This window comes from Talpa occidentalis, unplaced genomic scaffold (genome assembly GCF_014898055.3).
Source record: "Talpa occidentalis isolate TD23 unplaced genomic scaffold, MPIMG_talOcc4v2.1 talOcc4.7, whole genome shotgun sequence".
NCBI lineage: Eukaryota > Metazoa > Chordata > Mammalia > Eulipotyphla > Talpidae > Talpa > Talpa occidentalis.
This window is the reverse complement of record NW_023605083.1, coordinates 56113239-56134838: the sequence shown is the minus strand read 5'-3', so window position 1 is coordinate 56134838 and position 21600 is coordinate 56113239. Positions and strand designations below refer to the sequence as shown.

Sequence of the window (21600 nt, the reverse complement as noted above, 5' to 3'; positions counted from 1 at the left end):
CCTCCATAACTTGGAATATTATGGAAATATATAATTAACAGTTTACAATAGAAAAAAGTAACATGTCCTTTAACTAGGAATAAAAACATTTGGAGCAAGACCTAGCAAAAGTCAAGCACCCAACCCTGGCATTAGAACCTGAGGTGAGATTTCATTCACTCAATGAAAAAAGATTCTTCTAGAAAGAATCCATTTAACTAATTCTTTTTTTTTAATTTTTAAAAATTTTTTTGTTTATTTATTTATTTGTTTGTTTATTTATTTATTTATTTATACAAGCACTGGGTACAGTCAGAAGTGCGGGAGGGTGAGAGAATTCACCAGAGCCAGAGTGGGGAGCAGAGCAGGCAGACTGACGAAGTACACTGCTGAGGGGAGCAGCGGGTGGTGGGAGAGGTCTGCACACCATGTGGGACACTCACCCGGCAGCCGGGGATCGAACCAGTGCTGCAGAGGCTGCGGGCAGCTTCGCAACCCAGCGCTCAACCGCTGCACCACTGGGGAGGCCCCCATCTTACTAATTCTTGCAGAAATTATAAGCGATGCTTTTTAAAATAAAAATTAGAGTTTCTTATTATTCAGAGTGAGAAACAAAGATGAGCACTGCTTTCTGACTTTGGCCTCACCTCGCTTTCTTACTTTTTGCCTTTGCTCCTCTTTGCCAGGTTTCTAGCCAACACCACTTTCAGAGGGCTCAGTGGTTCCATCAGAGTAAAAGGCTCCACTATCATCAGCTCAGAAAACAACTTTTTCATCTGGAATCTGCAACATGACCCCATGGGAAATCCAATGTGGACCCGCTTGGGCAGCTGGCAGGATGGGAAGATTGTCATGGACTATGGTATATGGCCAGAGCAGGCCCAAAGGCACAAAACCCACTTCCAGCACCCAAGTAAGCTACATTTGAGAGTGGTTACCCTGATTGAGCATCCCTTTGTCTTCACACGAGAAGTCGATGATGAAGGCTTGTGTCCTGCTGGCCAACTCTGTCTAGACCCCATGACTAATGATTCTTCCATATTGGACAGCCTTTTTAGTAGCCTCCACAGCACTAATGATACAGTTCCCATCCAATTCAAGAAGTGTTGCTATGGATACTGCATTGATCTGCTAGAAAAGCTAGCAGAAGACATGAACTTTGACTTTGACCTCTATATTGTTGGGGATGGAAAGTATGGAGCCTGGAAAAATGGGCATTGGACTGGGCTAGTGGGTGATCTCCTGAGTGGGACAGCCCACATGGCAGTCACTTCCTTCAGCATCAATACTGCACGAAGCCAGGTGATAGATTTCACCAGTCCTTTTTTCTCTACCAGCTTGGGCATCTTAGTGAGGACCCGAGACACAGCAGCTCCCATTGGAGCCTTCATGTGGCCACTCCACTGGACAATGTGGCTGGGGATTTTTGTGGCTCTGCATATCACTGCCATCTTCCTCACTCTGTATGAATGGAAGAGCCCCTTTGGTATGACTCCCAAGGGGCGAAATAGAAGCAAAGTCTTCTCCTTCTCTTCAGCCTTGAATGTCTGTTATGCCCTTTTGTTTGGTAGAACATCAGCCATCAAACCCCCAAAATGCTGGACAGGAAGGTTTCTAATGAACCTTTGGGCCATTTTCTGTATGTTTTGCCTTTCTACATACACGGCTAACTTGGCTGCTGTCATGGTGGGTGAGAAGATCTATGAAGAGCTTTCTGGAATACATGACCCCAAGGTAATGCTTCCTTTTATGCTAGCTTTCTCTTTGCCTGTCTGTAATAGCTCTGTGTGTTGTATCTTGTGCTGTGGTGTCATTGGTCTGTCATCTAACAGAAGATTGCTTTCTCAGTTATCTATAGGGACAGGGACTAGTCCAAAAGGCTTTCAATTTGCCTGGCTGAACTAAATATTTCATTACTTCATTAACTGAAACAAAAAAAAGTGAAGGATCTTAGGAAATGCATGGAAAGTCTTTTTAGTAGAAACATCTATCAGTGCCATTTTCTTTGTGTTATTTAACAAGATGGCTATCAGGAAAGTCTTAGGAAGTAGTTTTACCCAAAGTAGACTTCAAAAGTGGACTAATTACTTATCTTGGGAATTAATGGAAGTAAATAGTAGGATTCATATTTTAAGTAATAATCATTTTTTCACCATTAAAAAATAACAGAATGGAAGGAACTACCATTTTATCATAGTACCCAAAGTCTGATGCTAAAGAACTCAATGGGTGATGAACAAGGAATAGTGAAGTAAGATGACAAGGTTAGCTAAGAACAAGATTCTCATGCTCATAGAGTAAGGAAAGAGGTAGAGAATGCCAACAGCAACTTTGCAATGTCTGAGTTTTTGTAAGAAACCTGTGTCTCTTCTAAGCTGCCTCTTAGGAGGTTGTTGTCTAGGAAATATCTGACCTTTCTGTCTCAGGGCAGAAGGGAGAGAGAGGGAGGGTGAGCTCAGGTAAAGGAGTAGGTGGTAGGAGTGGTAGTGATAGGAGTAAGGGTAGCCATGTTTCTGTGTTTTCTCTGGATTGAAATAAAACCTCTTTCAGTGATTGGAGGTATGGAGATGCTGTTCCAACCTGGTGGGAATAGAGAGGATGGGGCTGTCAGGGCAATTGGTATGGAGCTCGAGGCAGGATTTCAGTACTGATTGGGAGCAGAATCCAGTTCCAGAGCAGACATGTATTCTGATGTGTAGGGCACATCTAACAGAGACTGGAGACAGCTGTAACTTAGCCAGCATAGCCAAGAAACACCATGTTTAATGCAACCTGAGCTAAACTGAACATTCCAAATGGTGAAACATACATTATGCCTTCCATTACCTGCTTTCACAGCAGGCATCAAGGCATTTAGTCATTTTCTATAAATTTTTATTGCACATTCACATTTAAAATTAATTTCATAAAGCATCAACAAATAGGACATTTGTAACTGTCTTTAGTAAATGATGAATGATGGAATATCCCAGAGACCTATTAGTAGTTTTAGAGAAATCACATAGCTTGAATTGCAGTATAAAGTCTGCTTTGTCAACAAATGAACATAAGAAATGTAATACATATACTGCAAGCCTCCTGATCAGTGACAAGAACTTTATGAAAAATCTGAATGAACAAGAGCTTGTGGATGAGGCAAAGATTTATATTGATTTTTAATGAACACTCTGGATTTCAGGTTATGAGTTGGAATTCAGGGAACACAAATAAATTCTATAGCATAAATATGCCACCTGATTATACTGTGACAATCATAAACTATGATACAGTATTTTCTTACTCTGAGTAAATAGTTTGTTTGTAGTCCCAAATTTTGACTGTGACTTTTTTGTATTAATCTTGGAATCTAAATACCACTTACAAAATGTATTCATGGGAAAGGAGTTTGAATGAAACTTACTGACTTAGAAAGTAAGATTTGTGATCTGCATTTATACACAGTCCAGGAGTCAATTGAAGCCTGCCTCCACAAGTATCTGTTAACTGTGATGTCCAATAACTTACAATAAATGCAATGGCTCTACTTTTCTTCTAAATCATCATAGTTTAGCATGTTAGCTCTCTATCAAAAACAATGAATAGGATTATTAAGAGTGTAGACAGTTGATCATCATTTCAGAGCTGAGTTCCACTGGCATCAACTAACCACTTTGAATCAGAGCTAGAGTTACAAGCAAAGGCTGTGCAATTTGTGATTCACTACATGTTGCCACAGCCAAGGCAGGTTGGCTTTTTTCTGCTGGGGTCAGAGGGAAGACATAATCATGTTGCTGGCTGCTCCTGCAGATAGCCCCAAAGGATGGGGACTGAGCTACGGGACAAATGAAATTCAAGATGCTTCCATCCTCACTTAACTAACGTATTTTTTCCAGAATAATTTATTTTACACTGTAAGTAATAAATGTAGCTTTTCATGGCCTCCCACTGACTCTTCTGGAAAGCAGGATCCATGCTCTCGAAGCATGAACCATGAAAGCAAGAATTTATGGGTGACATATTTAATAGAACTTATATGGGTATTTCTGTGACATAAAAAGGGCACCTTTCGCTATAGGTGATGCAGAAAATAGAGTAGAGAGGGAAACAGCACCTATTGCCTCATCCTCCAAAGTCATTTTCTCTTAGCATTTTGGGATTGACAGGTGGATAGAAATTGCAGTATTATTTTTATCCAATAAGGTCTTCAACTGGGTCTATGGTCAAGGAGTAGACCTGGATATTCTTAGAACCTTCTAGTCATTGACATCTGACCTACTGAGATATAAGACAAGAAAATCACTTCACATATTTATTTTTCTATGAAAAATAAAGCCCCCCTCCTCCCTCATAAAGTTGAATTGGCTCAGTTGAAAAAATACATCATCATTCAAAATGAGCCATTTGCTGCTTTTAATGGGTTTTATAGTTCTTTTCTAGCATCTCATGTAAAATGCCCCCTTTAGCCTGGTGTCTCTAATATATGTTTTTTTAAATGTCAGCTCCTTAAAGGAGTAGGAAGCTAGTGTCATTTTGGTCTAGGCAAATGATGGTCTTGCTTTAGAAAAACTGTGCTAGTGAACATTCAAGTAAATATTAAAAATTAAATAGCTCTTGCTGTGAAGGCAAGCGCACACTTTAGCCAGAAATATTAAAGCAAATGGCACTTTATTCACTTCCTAGTAGGAAATTATAAGCATTTCCTAAAATAATAAAAAAAAGCCTTTATTGATCTTCATATAACAGCATGTGGCTGTCCAATAAAACATAGGAATTCATATAATGAAAGCTGGCCTTGAAGACTTGGGGATGGGGTCAGAACATCAAGGCAAACAAGACACTGAAATTGGAGTTTGAAGTGAAGTGAAAGAAACTAAACTACACCAGGCCATTCATTTGTTCCTAAATTTATCCAATAACAGCAAGGTCTGTTCCAGGCACTGTGCTGAGTGACTGGGAGTTTAGTAGTGAGTAAAACAGACCCTGTCCTTGCAACATGGAGTTTCATAAGAAAGAAAGACGTTGATTTCAAGGGAGCACATACATCTGTTAATGATTTAAACCACTGTAAGTTACTAAAGGAAAACACAGCAAAATCTGAGAACCTCCCAGGAGATGAATCTGAATAGTCTATCAAAGAAGAACCTTTGAAAAGAGAAAGACTGCTGAGATCTGAAGGATGTAAATCAGCCAAAAGTGAGTGCACTGGTGTTAGAAGAATATTCCAGGGTAACCCTCCAGCATGTGCCGAATTCCTAAGAATGGAGCAAGGGGGTTGAGATCATAAACACTCCATTATGAGCCACAGACTGGAAAGCCTGGAAAAGGGGGGCAAGAACAGCAAAAGGAATAAAATGGAGATTTTGATCAACAGACATTCTAGAGAGAAAGTTTCTGAGAAGAGGAAAAATTCAAGAAATGGCCTGATGTGAGAGAGCTGCACTTTTCACGGGCTGCTTGTACTTCCACACAGAAAACAGCAGCAACATTCCCTTCACTTTGGCAACAGAAGCTCATAACAAACCCGCCAAGTGTGTCATAAAATTGTGTTGAAAGAACACAATTTTTTAATGAACAAAACATAAAAAGATACTTTAGATGAAAAATTGAATGTGGTAGTGGTTGGCAATATCTCACAAATATATTAAAAACTGTTGAATTTTATACTTTGAATGGATGAATTATATGGTATATAGATTCTAGCACAATAAGACTTTAATAAGCAAACAAACTGCCATGTCACCAAATTAGAAGCCTGAATATTTAAAGATATCAGATTTTCCCTTGGCTAGTTTATAAGTATAAAGCACTTCCAATCAAAATCCCAAAGGAGTTTTTGTTGATTTGTTTGTTGCTGAATCTTATATACATTGATATAGATGCAAAAAGAAAAAATCAAGGGATTTATTTTTCTAGATATTGAAATTCTTAATCTTAGCAATAATAACAGGAAGCTAATATTCATTGACACTCCTATATGCCGTGCACTGTTATAAACAAAGTTGATAGAGTAGCTCTCCTATTGAGTAGCCATGGAAATTAAAATAATCCAACTGAAGCAACTTGTATAGTGTCTGATACCTAGGGGGCACAAAATGATAACAAAAATAGTGAAATTTCTTGTAAAATTTTAATGTGAATATTAATTATATTTATCTTGAACAAATAGATCTCTCTCTCTCCTCTCTCCTTGTCAATGTAACCTGGGTAAATGGCTAGATTCTCTTTTTGGAACTAACTTCTACAGAGCCTAGAGGCAAATTTTCTGCCTACTAGTAGTAGATTTATTGTCATCGTGGAAGCATTTTAAGCATCCTTGCTGGTTTATATTGTCAGTTTTTCCAGTTCATCCTTGTTTAAATTTATGCTGTCTGCTATTTTATGTCACCATTAGGTTACCTTAAATCTTTTCAAGAGGGGAACAGGCATAAATTAAGTAATGGCAAAATTAAAGAATAAGTGATAGTAACAATAATTCAAAAAAGACTTAAGATGAACCAATCAATATAAAAAATATTAAACTTACTTATAATCAAAAAATGTTCATAACGATTGCAATGAGAGGATATGTTTGCCTATCAAATTAGGGATCTTTTATTGATAGTTCTCAGTCTTGGTGGAAGCACATTAAGAATGGCACCAGCATACACTTCTTTGGGGAGGGTAAGTTGGTGCAATATGTTCATAAATCAGTTTGACCATTTGTATCAAGAGCTTTAAAAGGGTTCTTGCCCTTTCACCCTTGACTTATACTTCTAGGAATGTGTCCAAGGAAAGTAAATTAATGTATGGATAGTAATTTAATGCAAAGACTCACTGCAGTCTTACTCAAAATAGCAAAAATTTGGAAAGCATGTCGATGTCTAAAAATAGCACAATTAATACATTATATTCCCATATGTTTCAGTAATGTAGCCAGCAGAAATTAATTTGAAGAGTTTTTAAAAATATATCCAAAAAATCACAATATAATGTTAAGTGGAAAGTCAGGATACAGAGCCACCTCCTATATGTCCAATTTTGTGTTAGGCATTTGCACATGCTTTACAGAGATGTGCCAGGAAGGAAACATAATAAAATGTCAAATGGCAGGGACAGCTGAGCAGTGTAATTACAGGACTCACTATGTTATTGTTTCCACTCCATATTTGCTACAATGTGCCTGTATTGTTCATGACACTAGGAAGCTAACAGTAAACCCCATAAGAATGAGAACAATTCCAGACAGTAAGTGACAGTACAGCCCAGTGTTGGTTCCACATGCCCACTGCTGTCTGCAGCCTTTCAAGTCCAGAGTCCAGGGAGAGTGAGAACCAGGACAAGTAACACTCCCATAGCACGATGTTTGCATCTTAAAGATGCTTTGCCTTCCACAGAGGCTTTCAGAAACAAATTTTCAATCCTGTGCAGGTTATTACCCTCATAGACTTAACACTGAAATCGTCATGTTATCTATCTATTTGTTAGTTGTCTCATTGTATCTTACCACTGGACCCTCACAGTGTTGGGTGAACAGTAAATATTCAGTGTGTTGTTCAAAATATAAATGAAAGAAATATATGGTATTGTTAGAATAGGAGTATAGCCTTCTGTAGGGATTATTTTGAAAACAATGCTTTAGATAAGGTCATCAAAGCTATTCTCATAGTATAAAAGGAGAACCCCAGCAAGGTACAATGTACTATGATTCAAAGGACAAAATCTGGGTCTGATGTATGCCTCAATTATGGGTTAGTTGTGTGAAGTTTGGCAAGTGACTTAACCTCGTAGGGCATCTATGTTCTCATTTGAGAAGACAACAGGAGCTAATGAGTGTGATATAGCTAGCTGAAGTATGGAGTTCATCCACCACTAGAATATTATAAGGTCCATGGGAGTGGAGACCAGGTCTACCTTGTATTCCTGCTTCCCTACAGCTGAAAACTATAACCAGTCATATACCTAAGTGATGGGTAAATAATGAACTTGGCCTTGAAGCCATACAGAAGTGACTGACATGTATCCAGGAGAATAGAGGCAGAGGGTAGAAGCACATCTCATTGGCTATTGGAGAGTCTGCTCCAGGGTATTCCAGTTTTATCCAAGAGTGACCCAGAGGTTTTCAGCCATGAGATTGATATAATCAGATCACCAAAATAAAGCCTAAGACCATGATGTCCATAGTGGAGCCAAGAATCAGAGATAGTAGGGCCATAGAATGGCAGCCCAGATGGTTCTGAAACCCTGATAGCACACTTTGGAGTTGGGTCAGATAAATTAGGGGTCTAGTATAGATCAATAAATGACACTTGGAGTTGAAAAAGTGAATGTACCATTTGCCTTCCAGAATGTTTTCCAATTCAAAAAACTTTAGGAAAACTGTCAAGACTTTGCTAATTTGGGTTGATAAATAGAAAATTGAATAAATGGGTGTGTGATCTGTTTATTTTCTCACCTACTTCCAAAATAATTCTGAGATGGCATCTTTATTGAATTTTTTAAATAACTGCAGCTTTATTACTTTCAAATAGATACAGTAATTCATACTAACTGCAGCAAAGTGTTTTCAATTAGACACCCTGCTGGGTTTGCTTTAATGAATGCCTAAGATCACTTCCTTCATTTGAATACAAACGGAGAATATGCCAAATTTTTGCAACATCTTCTCTTAAATTAGTGGGAAATAGGCTTACAACCTTGTTTACAATAATAACCTGCTTAGCAAGCACTATCTTTATACATACTGTTTATACCAATTAATATGTTGTAGGATGTATAAATATTCAAATATATCTTATGTAATTATAAACAGTTATCACTATACTTGCCTACTGACTGAGTGTTTACATATATACATTTACATTATTTTAAAAGTTAATGTAGGTTAAATGGACATACACATTTGCACATTTGTAACTAGGGAGAACTAAGTTACTCCATGTCACTCTTGGACATAAAGTGGAAATTACCCGGATACACCTTCCAACTGTGAGACAGATACTCCTACCATCTGCCTCTGTCCTACTTGGGCTTATCTTGGCCACCTCTGCTCATCCTTACAATCATCCAAACCTTTTAAATCCTTCTCGTTCTAGATGCTATAGAATGAATACAAAGAACACCCCAGTAGGGGGCGATGTGGTAGGCTACACAGGAGAAAGTTCTGGTGTTGGACAGAAATAAGTTTGATGCAACTTAGGTTGATGGTTAGCCCAACAAAGAATCTTTTTCATGCTCCATAGCTATGTATGTCTGAAGAAGTCACAGGCAACCCACAAAGATGCTGCTTTTACATCTAAAATACATATTTAGCTCTTCAAACAGTGCACATTAAGGTGAATGTTGAATTTTTATGATTCTTAATCAGATCTGAAGCTAGTGTGATCTAATCACTGGTTTAGCCACTGGTAAGTCAGGAAGCGTAACTGTGACGTCAGCTCCATTATGAACTCAATCTGGACAATTCTGTCAATTAGAGCTTAGTTTTCCCAATTACAACTGCATATAAGCCTGCTCCAGCCATAAAGATGTGCGATGTTATTCATGGCTTAAATTCACAATGATGTTTTGTCAGAATCCATTAATACTTTTCAAACTCAAGAATGCACTTATCATGATACTTTATCAGGAAGATGCTGCCTAAAACATGTCAATGATAGAAATTCTTCATAGTACAAACCCAAAAGAGAACCTGTCAGTGTTTCCTTTAATTAGATTTGAACTAGGGTATTTTCATGCATGATCTGAAGACATAGAATTAATTGAGGTTAATCTATTGGGAAATAAGTGAACACGGTATATAAATATGTATCTCCTGTGATTTACATGTTTAAAATTACCAATCAGCTGATCAGAGTTTCATTCACAAACTACTTAGCTTCACAGTAAGACCATAGACATAATTTTACCAACAGGAACTGAACTATTGTCAATATATAGTAAGGATAATAACAGTTGTTGGATACCCACTATGTTCTAGAAACTATGGCATTTCACGTGCATTTTTCTCATTTAAACTTTACTGCATCCATACAGGTGAGGAAATAGGGCTAAGAGAAATTAGGTTACTTGTGTGAGTTCATATAGGTAATAAATGGGTAGTCAGGTTTCATACCCAACAATATCTATCTGTGAATTACTCCTATTCAGTGTTTCATTTATATGTGCAATAATAATGTCCTCCCCAACCTGATTTATTCCAACCAGCTCTCTCCCCACCCCTGGACTTGGTTAAGAAAAGCTCCTCACGGACAAAGATGACTCAAGGACAGAGACTGCTGAGGTTGCAACATTTCAATTTGTGCACACATAGCATATAATTCAGTATGGAATAAGGAAGGCAGAGAGACACAAATCCAGGAAGGATTCATTCCCACCCCCTCTCTCCATTACCATCACTACTACCCAGGGAAGTGCTACAGCAGAACATGCCCTCTGGGCACGTGACAAACTAAGAAGTTATCACTGGTCTGCAGAGTGTCCTGCACCGCCCCCCATCACTGTGAAATCCTGTCACATAGCCCCATGATTCCCTGCCCCCCTGCCACCATTCCCTGTGAAATAGCAGTTTCTATCTCCTCTTGGCCTGCAGCTAGAAATCTCCAAATGAAGCTGTTATGTCTGAATATGAGCTCTGGTGCTAATTAATCTCCCCACTGCTCAATCCTTCAAACTTGCTCCTCTCCACCTTCAGCACCACTCAGTTCACATCAATTTTGTTCGAAGAGAGCGAAGGGAAATCAGTCTCTGTTTCATCAGGGTATGGTTCATGCTGTTGAACAGCTAGAACTAATCTATAGTCATGAAGAGATTGGTTAAAGGAAGGTAACTTTCTCATTGGAAGACAATGTTGCTGTTAAAAAAATTTGAGTGAGATAAGTATTGTCAAAGTGAAAAAATTTGTTATATGAAAGAGGTATAGAGAATGAAATTGTATGTAAAAACATTTTACTAACATTTTCAATTTTACTGAATTGGCCCTCATGGGGACACGCCACTTGCCACCAGAATATAATGATATCAGAAGCACTTCAAATATGTCTTCCTGCCCCAGATGCTGAAATTCTCCCAACAGCTATTTCTTTGTATTAAGATATTTTCCTCTAGAAAGCCCTTATAAAAACTACATACATTTCAAGATATGACAAATGGTCCCTGAAAGAGGAGAGATTTCTATTAGTTTCCCATATGGGTTATTTTTTAGACTAGATAATTCTGCTTACATAGAGATTAAGAAAAATATGTACCACTGGAAAGTTTGATGCATTTTAGGGAGAAAATACCAGGCATCAGATTTGTCAAAGAAGAGACCAAAGGAGAAGGTAGCCAGCTCAGCTTCCTATCAGGATTTAGCCCTTCTCATTCTCTTCCTCTCACTGCTAAGGCCACTTCTCTCTCTCATGTTCAGGCACAGCCTTTTTCTCCCTTGCCTTTTCCCCAGCAGGCTCAGGAACTTATCCCATCCTTATCCAGGAAAATTTAAGATGTTCTCCCTAAACCTTTCTCCTCAAAATATGGTCGAAGAATTGGCTACTTTTGCATCTCCTGGAGCTAATTAGAAATACAGACTCTGAGGCCCTACTCCAGACCTGCTGAACCAGAACTTGCGTCATCACAAGATCTCTGGGCATTTAATTTATACATGATTGGAGGAGATTACTGTAGGTCAGTTGCCACAAGACCCAGCATCAGGTCACTTTGCTGCTGGCCTCATTCTTACCTTCTACCCTTGAAGTAGTGACCTGTTCCAGGACTAAGGTTTACCTCCATCTTTTCATTGGCTTCATTCCATACTGCAATCCTGCTTAGCTCTGGTCCTCTCCCAGTGTGGAGATGCTTTGACACAGAGCCTGAGCGCACAAGCTACCGTGTTAGCCCCACTGGTAGACATCTTGGGTAATGTACCTATACGATTTTGTTCTTCATTGTCCATCCAGAATTCTGCCACACCATCAAACTGATCAATACTTCTTCTATATCTCTGAGTCAAACCAGCAACACACCGAGTCTGTCCTCTAAAGAATTTCAAAAAAGAATCTCTGTTCTCCACCAGTTTATGCTCACTGCAAAGAAGTTCCTCCTTGTATTGTTTCATAAACTGAGCAGTTTTACTCTTATTCTTTGCTCTATGGAGAGTGTAACTAGCTTAATCAGCTTCTTCTTTGAACCAGTATTAACCTATTTCTCAGCCTGTTATTCATATCTTGTAAATCAATAGGCCAATCTTTGTTTTCTACTGGTCTGGAGGAACAAAATGTGCTGCTATGAATTCATAAGGTACCATCCACTCATTCTTGTAAGGGTTTTTATCTATTGTATAATTGAATGCTGAAAGAAAAAGTATATATATATATATATATATATATATATATATATATATATATATATATCACATATAAGAAATACAAACTTTGGGCCTCCCCGGTGGTGCAGCAGTTGAGTGCTGAGCTGCAAAGCTGCCCATAGCCTCTGCAGCACCGGTTCGATCCCTGGCCTCCAGCGAAGGTCCCACATGGCGCACAGACCTCTCCTGCCGCGCTCACTGCTCCCCTCAGCAGTGTACTTCGGTCCTTCTGCCTGTTCTGTTCCCCGCTCTGGCTCTGGTGAATTCTCTCACCCTCCTGTGCTTCTGACTGTACCCAGTGCTTTTATAAATAAATAAATACATCTTTAAAAAAAAAAGAAATTAAGAAATGCAAACTTTGATCCTTATCCAGTGATTTTCCTTTTATTTTTGTATGCTTTTTAAAAAGTGACTTTTGCTTCACTAATGTGACAAATAATAATTTGTCACAAACATTTGTAAATCATGCCATTTCTTCCCAATTGCTTTAACTCCAGTGCCTCAGTTTACCCCCTACATCTTGGTGAAGCAGAAAAAGTTATTTCATACTACAGAAGACTGAGGCTCAGAGGAGTTAAGTGAATTTTCCAAGGTTCAAGATGCTACTTTAACCCAAGCTTCTTGATTTCATATCCATCACAATTTTCAGTAGAATGCGCTGCCTCATATTAAACTATATTAAAAATCTTATTAAGCATACAAGAGTAGGAATGCTTCTGGCTCCCAGAGCTTTGCTCAGCAGTTTATGAATGTAATTTGAGAGAAATAATTATTAGAACAAATAACAAATTCATAATATATTCATTTAATTACTGGTAAATATACATCGAGTACTTGTGAATTACCTTTAGTTTTTAGATGGTTTAAACTTTCAGGGAGTGGAATAGTTTTTCAGGTCAACTATAAAATCAGGCAACCAATATATGGAGAGCCAAACGGAAGTCCAAGAATGCAGAATATATTTTGCTTTGTGTCATGTTCCAAATGACTAATAGGCAGCAAGGGTTTTCAGGGTTATAATTTTAGCCCAAGGTTCTGGTAACTACATGAAATCCTTGAGTGGTTTATGATATCATAAGGTGAAATTATGGCTCCCTATGGGCAAAAGTTGTTGAAATGCTTTCAGCCATTGAGTACTATAACTAGCCTGTCCTCTACAGCAATTATAGGAAAAAACCATATTAAATGCCTAGTGATATGACTAATGCCTTTAGATATAGAAATTATTTTTTTAATTAGAATGGCAGTCAGGCAATTCATTCATCCATCCATTCCATCAAATTGTATAAGCTCCCATATGACTGTCACCAAGATGAGGGCTCAGGTTAGAAAAACATACAGTCAGATCCCTAACCCTGCCTTCAAGAACTTTCATTTCAGCAGTTGATTTGTTACAGGGCAGGGAGAGGGGCATCCCAGACCCTGCAAACCTGCCTGCTCTAAATAGGTTCTGCCATCCTCAGCATCAACACAAAACATATGAGACTTTAATGAAAAGAAACTTTAATACAATTAGTAAACAATACAGGAAAGGCAAAGAATATAGTTTCTAAATCAAGCACCCAAAGATACCTGTCCCCTCGGGTAAAAGTCCACCCAAATGGGATTGGCCCAGAACAAGGCCCCAAAGCCTGCCACAGGTCTAAAGCATCCTCTAGTGGGAACCCACAAAAAAGGATCAGAAACAACCAGACAAGTCTGGAAGGAAAGGAGCAAAATCAAAATCAAGACAAAAACCGCCATTGTCTCCTTCCCACGGGTCTCTCACCCACATCTGTGTCACCCAGTCCATGAACAAAAGGCAAGCGCAGTTTCTTCACGTGTCTCTCGGCTCCATGTGCCTCCTCCAGGTCTCTTTCTGGCTCTTTATCCTGCTTCCTTCCTTCCTCAGTCTCCTCTGCAGCTTCTTGTCTCCCTGCTCAACTCCACCCTCCTTTTGAGTGGGGCAGGAAACCTGGAACCTCCCCCTTTCCTGGGGACCACCCTGTTACAGATTCAGACATTAAATGACCACAACTGTTAATTGGGATGATGATTAGTTATGATGACAATAGAATTCTAAGCCAACATGTTAACAGTAATTTAACCAACTGGTGCTGGTGGGAGGGGTGGAGGGAAGAGGAAGTACAAGGAGGACACAGAGGCCTCCTTGCAGAAGCAAACTGAACTGAACTCTAAATATGAATCAGAATTATGAAGGCTGAAAGAAGGAAAACTCATTTGTGTGTGTGTGTGTGTGTATGTGTGTGTGTGTGTGTGTAGAAGAACTGGTGTATAGGCCATAGGTACAGGGGGTGGAGGGGGTGTAATAAGAGGATTCAGCAGAGATGGAGTGGGGAGCCAAACAGGTAGATCTACTGAAATACACTGCTGAGGGGAACACTGGGGGGAGACAGAAGAGGTCTGCTGAGCCATATATGGGTTAGCTCCCTGGCTGGGGATTGAACTCAGGGCATAGCGGTAATAGCACTGAGACTTAACCCTGAGGCCACCGGGGGGGTCTGGAAAACTCATTCTTAATAGGTAGATGAGAGTGAGAGAAAAAAATTAAGTCCTTGAATTTGAAGGAGGGGCCCAGAACCTCCCTTTAAATGTTAGAAACAGTTGTATGCAAAGCTTTGGAGAAAGTGAGAAAGAATCAGAAAATAAAGTAGTTTAGACATTAAGACACAAATATATATATATATATATATATATATATATAAGATTATATGATATATAATGGTATAAATATGTTATATTTTTGTATACATATTGATATATATCAAATGCATATTCATATATTATATATAATATGTGCATATAATTCATGTATGTGTATATGTAATAAGAAATAGATGTGTAGGGCCTCCCCAGTGGCACAGCGGGTTGGCACAGCGCTGTGAAGCTCTCTGCAGCCTCTGCAGCACGGGTTTGATTCCCAGCCGGCCAGGGAGATTCCCACATGGCGCAGCAGACCTCTCCTGTCTTGCCCGCTGCTCCCCTCAGCAGTGTATTTCGTTCCTTCTGCCTGTTCTGCTCCCTGCTCTGTCTCTGGTGAATTCTCTCACCCTCCCGTGCCTCTGGCTTGTATTTCAGTGCTTGTATAAATAAATAAATCTTTAAAAAAAAAAAAAAAAAGAAGGGCCTCCCCGGTGGCGCAGCGGTTGAGCGCTGGGTTGCAAAGCTGCCCGCAGCCTCTGCAGTGCCAGTTCGATCCCCGGCTGCTCCCCGGCCACCAGAGGAGGGTCCCACATGGCGCACAGACCTCTTCTGCAGCCCGCTGCTCCCCTCAGCAGTGTACTTCGGTCCGTCTGCCTGCTCTGCTCCCCTCTCTGGCTCTGGTGAATTCTCTCACCCTCCTGTGTTTCTGACTGTACCCAGTGCTTGAATAAATAAATAAGTAAATAAATCTTAAAAAAAAAAGAAAATGATGTGTATATATAATACAGTATGTATGTATCTTTTATACTTATGTATACAGATGTATGTATGTACGTGTGTGTGCCATAGCAAAATTTGCAATGAGAGAACAATTGTTTTCTATAAAATGCCTCATTTTCAGTCACAAAAGAAGAGAATAACTTAAGATTCAAAGACTATACAGATAATATTCAAAGGGCAACTAGGATGATAAAATCAGATAAGGTCATAAAACATTGTGTTGAATGTATCAATAGCTACATGATTCTAAAAGAGACCAAGGGGTTACTCAATGTGAAACATTTACCTAATGAAGATGTCATTCATTTTGAAAGACAATACAAAGATCACCACCAAATGGAAAAGCCCAGAAAGAGCTACTGACTACACAAGTCATTTCTCAACAGTATTTCAATATCATTTCAAAAAAACCAATTATTATTTTTCAGTGATAACACAATTTTCATTTGTGTCATATTTTAAAATACAGGGCATATTTCTCAGTTTAGTTACTAGGCACACTAACATACTTTTAGCATAGTTAAATATAAATAAATCTAACCTCCGTGGTGGTGCAGGGGTTAAAGTCTCAGTGCTATCAAGCTCTGGGCAGTGGCTTGAGTTCAATTCCTGGCCAGGGAGCTAACCCACATGGCACAACAGACCTCTCCTGTCTGGCCCACTGCTACCTTTAGCAGTGTATCTCAGTCGATCTGCCTGTTCTGCTCTCCACTGTGTCTCTAGTGAATCCTCTCACCCTCCTGTATCTATGGCCTACACCCCATTTCTTGTATGCATAAATAAATAAATCTTTTAAATAATAATAATAATATATAAACAAATCATCTAAAGTCATATACATGAAACAGACCCAAGAGAGATTATGTTATTATCAATAATAATTAGAGAGAGAAAACAAATTAGAGACATAGACCGATTAAACAAAACACTTGAATACATTTCCCAAGTTCCAAGTTGAGATCCTCAGATATAGGAAGATTTGGTTTAGTTTTATGAAACTTATAGTAAGTCTGCTCCCATACTGTAATTTTCACTAAGAAAATGACATTTTTAGGAAAAGTCTCAATAATGTGCCACTTAACAAGAGATACACTTTTAACAGTCCTAAGCTAAAGAAGTTAAAGCTTGATTAATAGTTAGAAAAGTATAGAAATATATTTCAATATATTTTATCACTTAGAACTCATCATAAATTCAAAAACAGTGAAAGCTATTTAAATATTTATTTCCTTTTTGAAAAGCTGGGTGCTAACTAAGCATTACAATGAAACTCTGAAAATAATGAAATCTTTTAACCATTTTTGCACTAAATGCTATACAATAGCTATATGAAGAATCTAGCCTTTGGGAATTATAATTCTTTTCAAATCTTACTCAGATATCATTCCTGAGACAAGTGGTATACAATGACTGAAGTCATAATAGCCATTCATACTTGGAATTTTTATGCATTAATAATACTTGTAGTAAAAATGAACTATATTTTCCAAATACAATAATCAAGAGTAAATGAAGACATTTATGCAAACATTTCATTTTTGAAAATCACCTTGGACTAAGTCAAACCATGGGAAATTTTAGTTCAGAGGAAAATTCTTCCTCTCCTGCAATGTCCCCCCACACACACACATCCTGTCCCACTAAAAAAATCACAAGGATGTGAAAACGGGATTATAATGGGAAGCTGTTTTGCAACATTAACTGCAATGTTCATTCCCCTAAAAGCTATAATTCATAGCTGTTCTACAGTCTTTTTCTTTCAGCAATTATGCATATTAGAAGAAAGTTGAAATATATAAAAACTAAATGCTGAGCAAAAACCAGGCTTCATAAAAGACAAGTTTACTTGATTCGTTTGCAGTGAAGGAAAATATGAAATCAGCTAGCCACCCCCTCCACCCCAGCCCCAGGTGTCCTGGTCTAAGGAGGCTGGGAATGTGTGAGAACTAGTTGTCGGGTTCTGCACAGGGCCTACCTCCCCAGCATCCCTAGCCATCCACTGATGGTCAGTCTGTCTCTCAGGACAGTGCCTTTAGGAGGAGAGGGTGTTGGGATCAACTGGCTTTCTGGGGAATTTAATGCAAAAGTCCCTATGCTGTGTTGACAAACTGCTCCACAGAATACATCAAACCCATTCTTCTTCCTTTCATTTTCCTCTCCTGTCTCTCCTTCTGAGGTTTATGGGATGGTGTAATGCCCCAGGCCACTTTGATGATCTTTGTCTTTCTAGAACCTGGTACATAGCCTAGCACTTGATCACATTTGATGGGAAAAATAAAATAAAAGATCTCTAAATCTTGTTTTGAGGCAGAAAACTTTCATTTGAAGCTCTCAAAACTTTCTCTGCCTCGTAAATGGACCTTAAACCTGGGCAAGTTACTTAAACTCTAAGCCTGAGATTCCCCATCTCAGAAATAGAAATGAAAATAATACCAACTCTTTGGAGAAATGTCTTTTAAGTTCTTCCGCCCATTTCTTGACTGGATTGTTTATTTTGTTTTTGTTGAGTCATGTGAGTTCTTTGTATATGCAAATGGCCAACAGGCATATGAAAAAATGTTCAACATCCCTTTAATCAAGGAAATGCAAATCAAAACCACACTGAGATACCACCTTACACCAGTAAGAATGGCACATATCAAAAAAAAAAACAAGCAACAACAAATGTTGGCGAGGATGTGATGAAAAAGGAACATTCCAATATTGCTGGTGGGAGTACGAACTGGTCCAACCACTATGGAAAGCTGTGTGGAGGCTCCTCAGTCTACTAAAAATGGAGCTACCATATGACCCAGAAATTCTACTACTAGGCATCTACCCAAAGGACACAAAAACATTGATTCAAAAGAACACCTGCACCCCTATGTTTATTGCAGAACTATTTACAAGAAATAAAACCTGGAAACAACACAAATGCCCAAAAATTGATGACTGGTTCAAGAAGATGTGGTATATACACACCATGGAATATTATTCAGCAATCAAAAGAGATAAACTCATGCCATTTGCAGCAACTTGGATGGAGCTAGCAGGAATTATGCTCAGTGGAATAAGCCAGAAGGAAAAAGAAAAATATCGGATGGTTTCACTTATAGCAGGAATATAGGGGAACCAAATAAGACACCAGTGTAAAAAAATAATAACAGTACCAAACACAACAAAACAAAATCAGACAATTATAAATCAGAGACATACTGCAGGGGAAGGGGAGGGAGGAGCACAGGGTACTGAGGTGATGGTGCATGGGTGCATTTTGTTTAAAAATGAACAATGATGTTAAAAAAACCTAATTAATGAAAAAAAAAGAAAATAATACTAACTCATCACACTGCCTTCAAGCATTTATGACATAATATAAATCAAATCCCTGAGCATAGTAGCTGGCTTGTATCTATGCGCTATAATTATTTGTAAAATCTAAATTCTCCAGAGTTGTAGATGAATCCAATGAATAAGGACAGAGTATGTCTAATGTGAAGTCTGAGGTCTCCCTCTAGTTATTTTCCTCATACCTTGAACAATAGGCCAAGAACAAATATATCCTTGACATCTCTTGGAAGAATTATAGCCAACATTCATGACATTCCAGATTTATGCTTTGACATACATCTTTAAAATGAAGCCTGTGACCATTTTTAAATGGAAAATCGCAGAAGCCCAGAAGTATTACCAAGGAATATATAATTTATTTATAGAATTTACAGACTTACAATAACCCTCCAAGCAAATAGCATAAATTTGAAAATCTGAAAGGAAGACACCACACAAAAGAGCACACAGGCAGGCACACATACACACACACACACACACTCTGAACTTACTATTCCCTCCATTATCAGACAATAAATCAGCCAACAAGTTGTTCTCTGTGCTGAGAGTCTGTAGGAGACATAAAGAACAATGCATATATTCCTTGTCCTTAGAAAATATATGATCAGGTTAAGATTGAAACACTGCAGTAAAACTAAGAAAGGAAGTGTGTTCACCATTACAAAGGAGCCAGTGAAGATGTCAGTTTACCCCTGACGACTCTATCAAAAATAGCCTCCCACCTCACTTCCTATCTCATTATACTATTTTTACTCTTCCTTTCTAAACTTTATCACTATATTTACCTCATTTGCCTTGTATTAATCATCTTCCCCATTGGAGTAGATGTCTTTTCTATGTAGGGATTATCAACAAGGACACAGTATATTTAATAATTATGTGCTGAATGAATGGATTCTTTGTTCTTGAGCCTATTACCTGACTCAGGGGACCTCAAAACACCATCAGATGAAATCCTTTAGCAAGGAGTCATTTATTTCTTCTCCATGTTCAGTAATATAATTCCAAAACTATTAATGATGCACTGTGATGGTTTCTAAAAGAGAAACTCATATTCCCTTTAGAGACACATTCAAGTAAACAACTAAAGGCACTACACTGTAGTCTGTGAAATAATAAAAATATAATAAAAGGGAGAGGTGGCTTCCACAAGATAGTTAACTTTTTCTTAGAAATATCAGAAAGGGTTTCTAAAAGATGTACTTACTCTGGATTTTAAGGGAAGACTAAAAGGGACCAATGGAATGGTAATTCCAGGCAGAGGTAATAGCCAGAGCAAACACAAAAAGGCAAAATTGGGCCAAATGAAATGAGCATGAGGCTTAGAGACAGAATTTCTGATCTTAGTTAAATTTCTTTATACTCATTTATAATTTGACCTCTGTACCAGCTACCTATTATTACCATAATATCACAAAATGAACAACCTCAAAACGTCAGTGGCATATAACTAAAAGCATTTATGTAGCTCATGAGTTTGCCAAGTTCAGCCAACCTCGTCTGGACTCACTCACAATCTAAGGGATTGGCATCACTATGTGGTTAGTATATACATAGTGTATATACTTTTAAACTCGTCACACATTCAAACTTGTATTTCACACTTTTAAACTTCTGTTTCACATTCCTTAGACAAAATAATAGTGTCAAACATTGTTGGTACATTTTCCATGCTGTAATCAATAAAATGACATCCTAAATATCAAATTCAGCCCCTTGTAGAATAAGGTAAGCTCAAGGATACTCATAATAATTACTAAAATATCAGCTATGGCCACTAGTGTAGGCAGTAGAATCAGGGAAGAACAAGAGATGTTATAATATCTTATGCCACAAAACTTTTGTTTGCATTTTGCAGTGAGAATAGACATATATTACTTGTGATGTTAAATAAACAAATGTCTTTGAAAAAAAATTATGCATCTGAGAACTGGGGTCTTGGCCAGAGGTGCATGGGGTGAGAGGATTCACCAGAGACAGAGGAGGGAGCAGAACAGGAAAATAGACTATAATACACTGCTGAGGGGAACAGCAGGCAAGGAGAGGTCTGCTGAGCCATGTGGGTAACTCCCTGGCTGGGGATCAAACTCATTCCGCAGTTGCTGGTGATAGCTTGATAGCACTGCAACTTTAACCCCTGAGTCACCAGGGAGGCCCTGTCTTTAAAATTTTCTTATAAAGTTTTGTCACAATTTCCATTTCAACAACTTAAAAATTGATCCAGATATTCAGGGCTGTTTCAGTTCAGTTTTTATCCTGAAATAGATCTCCCTTTGCAATTTTTTCATATACATGATTCAAGTAACCTCAAGAGTCCAGGAATCTAAATTCTAGTCCCAACTTTTCTATAAACAAGTCTTTGGCCTTGGACAAGTCCTTTAGCCTTAGTCAACTCTGGTTTTTTCATATGCAAATTAAGAGTTATGAACTAAATGCTTCTAATGAAATGCCTCTAACCAGTTCTAATATTCTGTAATTCCAGAAAGAAATTGTCCAATTGAAAATGGCTCAGCTAATCTGATACTTGTCAAAATACAAACAAAATAAGGAGGAAGAAAGAGTTAATACAG

At 38.3% G+C, this 21600-nt stretch overlaps 1 protein-coding gene across 1 annotated transcript in view; it reads left to right on the top strand.

Annotated features, from left to right (window-relative positions):
* Positions 1-21600, top strand: part of GRIN3A (glutamate ionotropic receptor NMDA type subunit 3A) — a 150894-nt gene that overhangs the window by 69395 nt on the left and 59899 nt on the right. The window contains exon 3 of the mRNA XM_037492876.1: positions 666-1713. Coding sequence (XP_037348773.1) covers positions 666-1713 — 1048 coding nt within the window. The remainder of the gene's footprint in view (positions 1-665; positions 1714-21600) is intronic.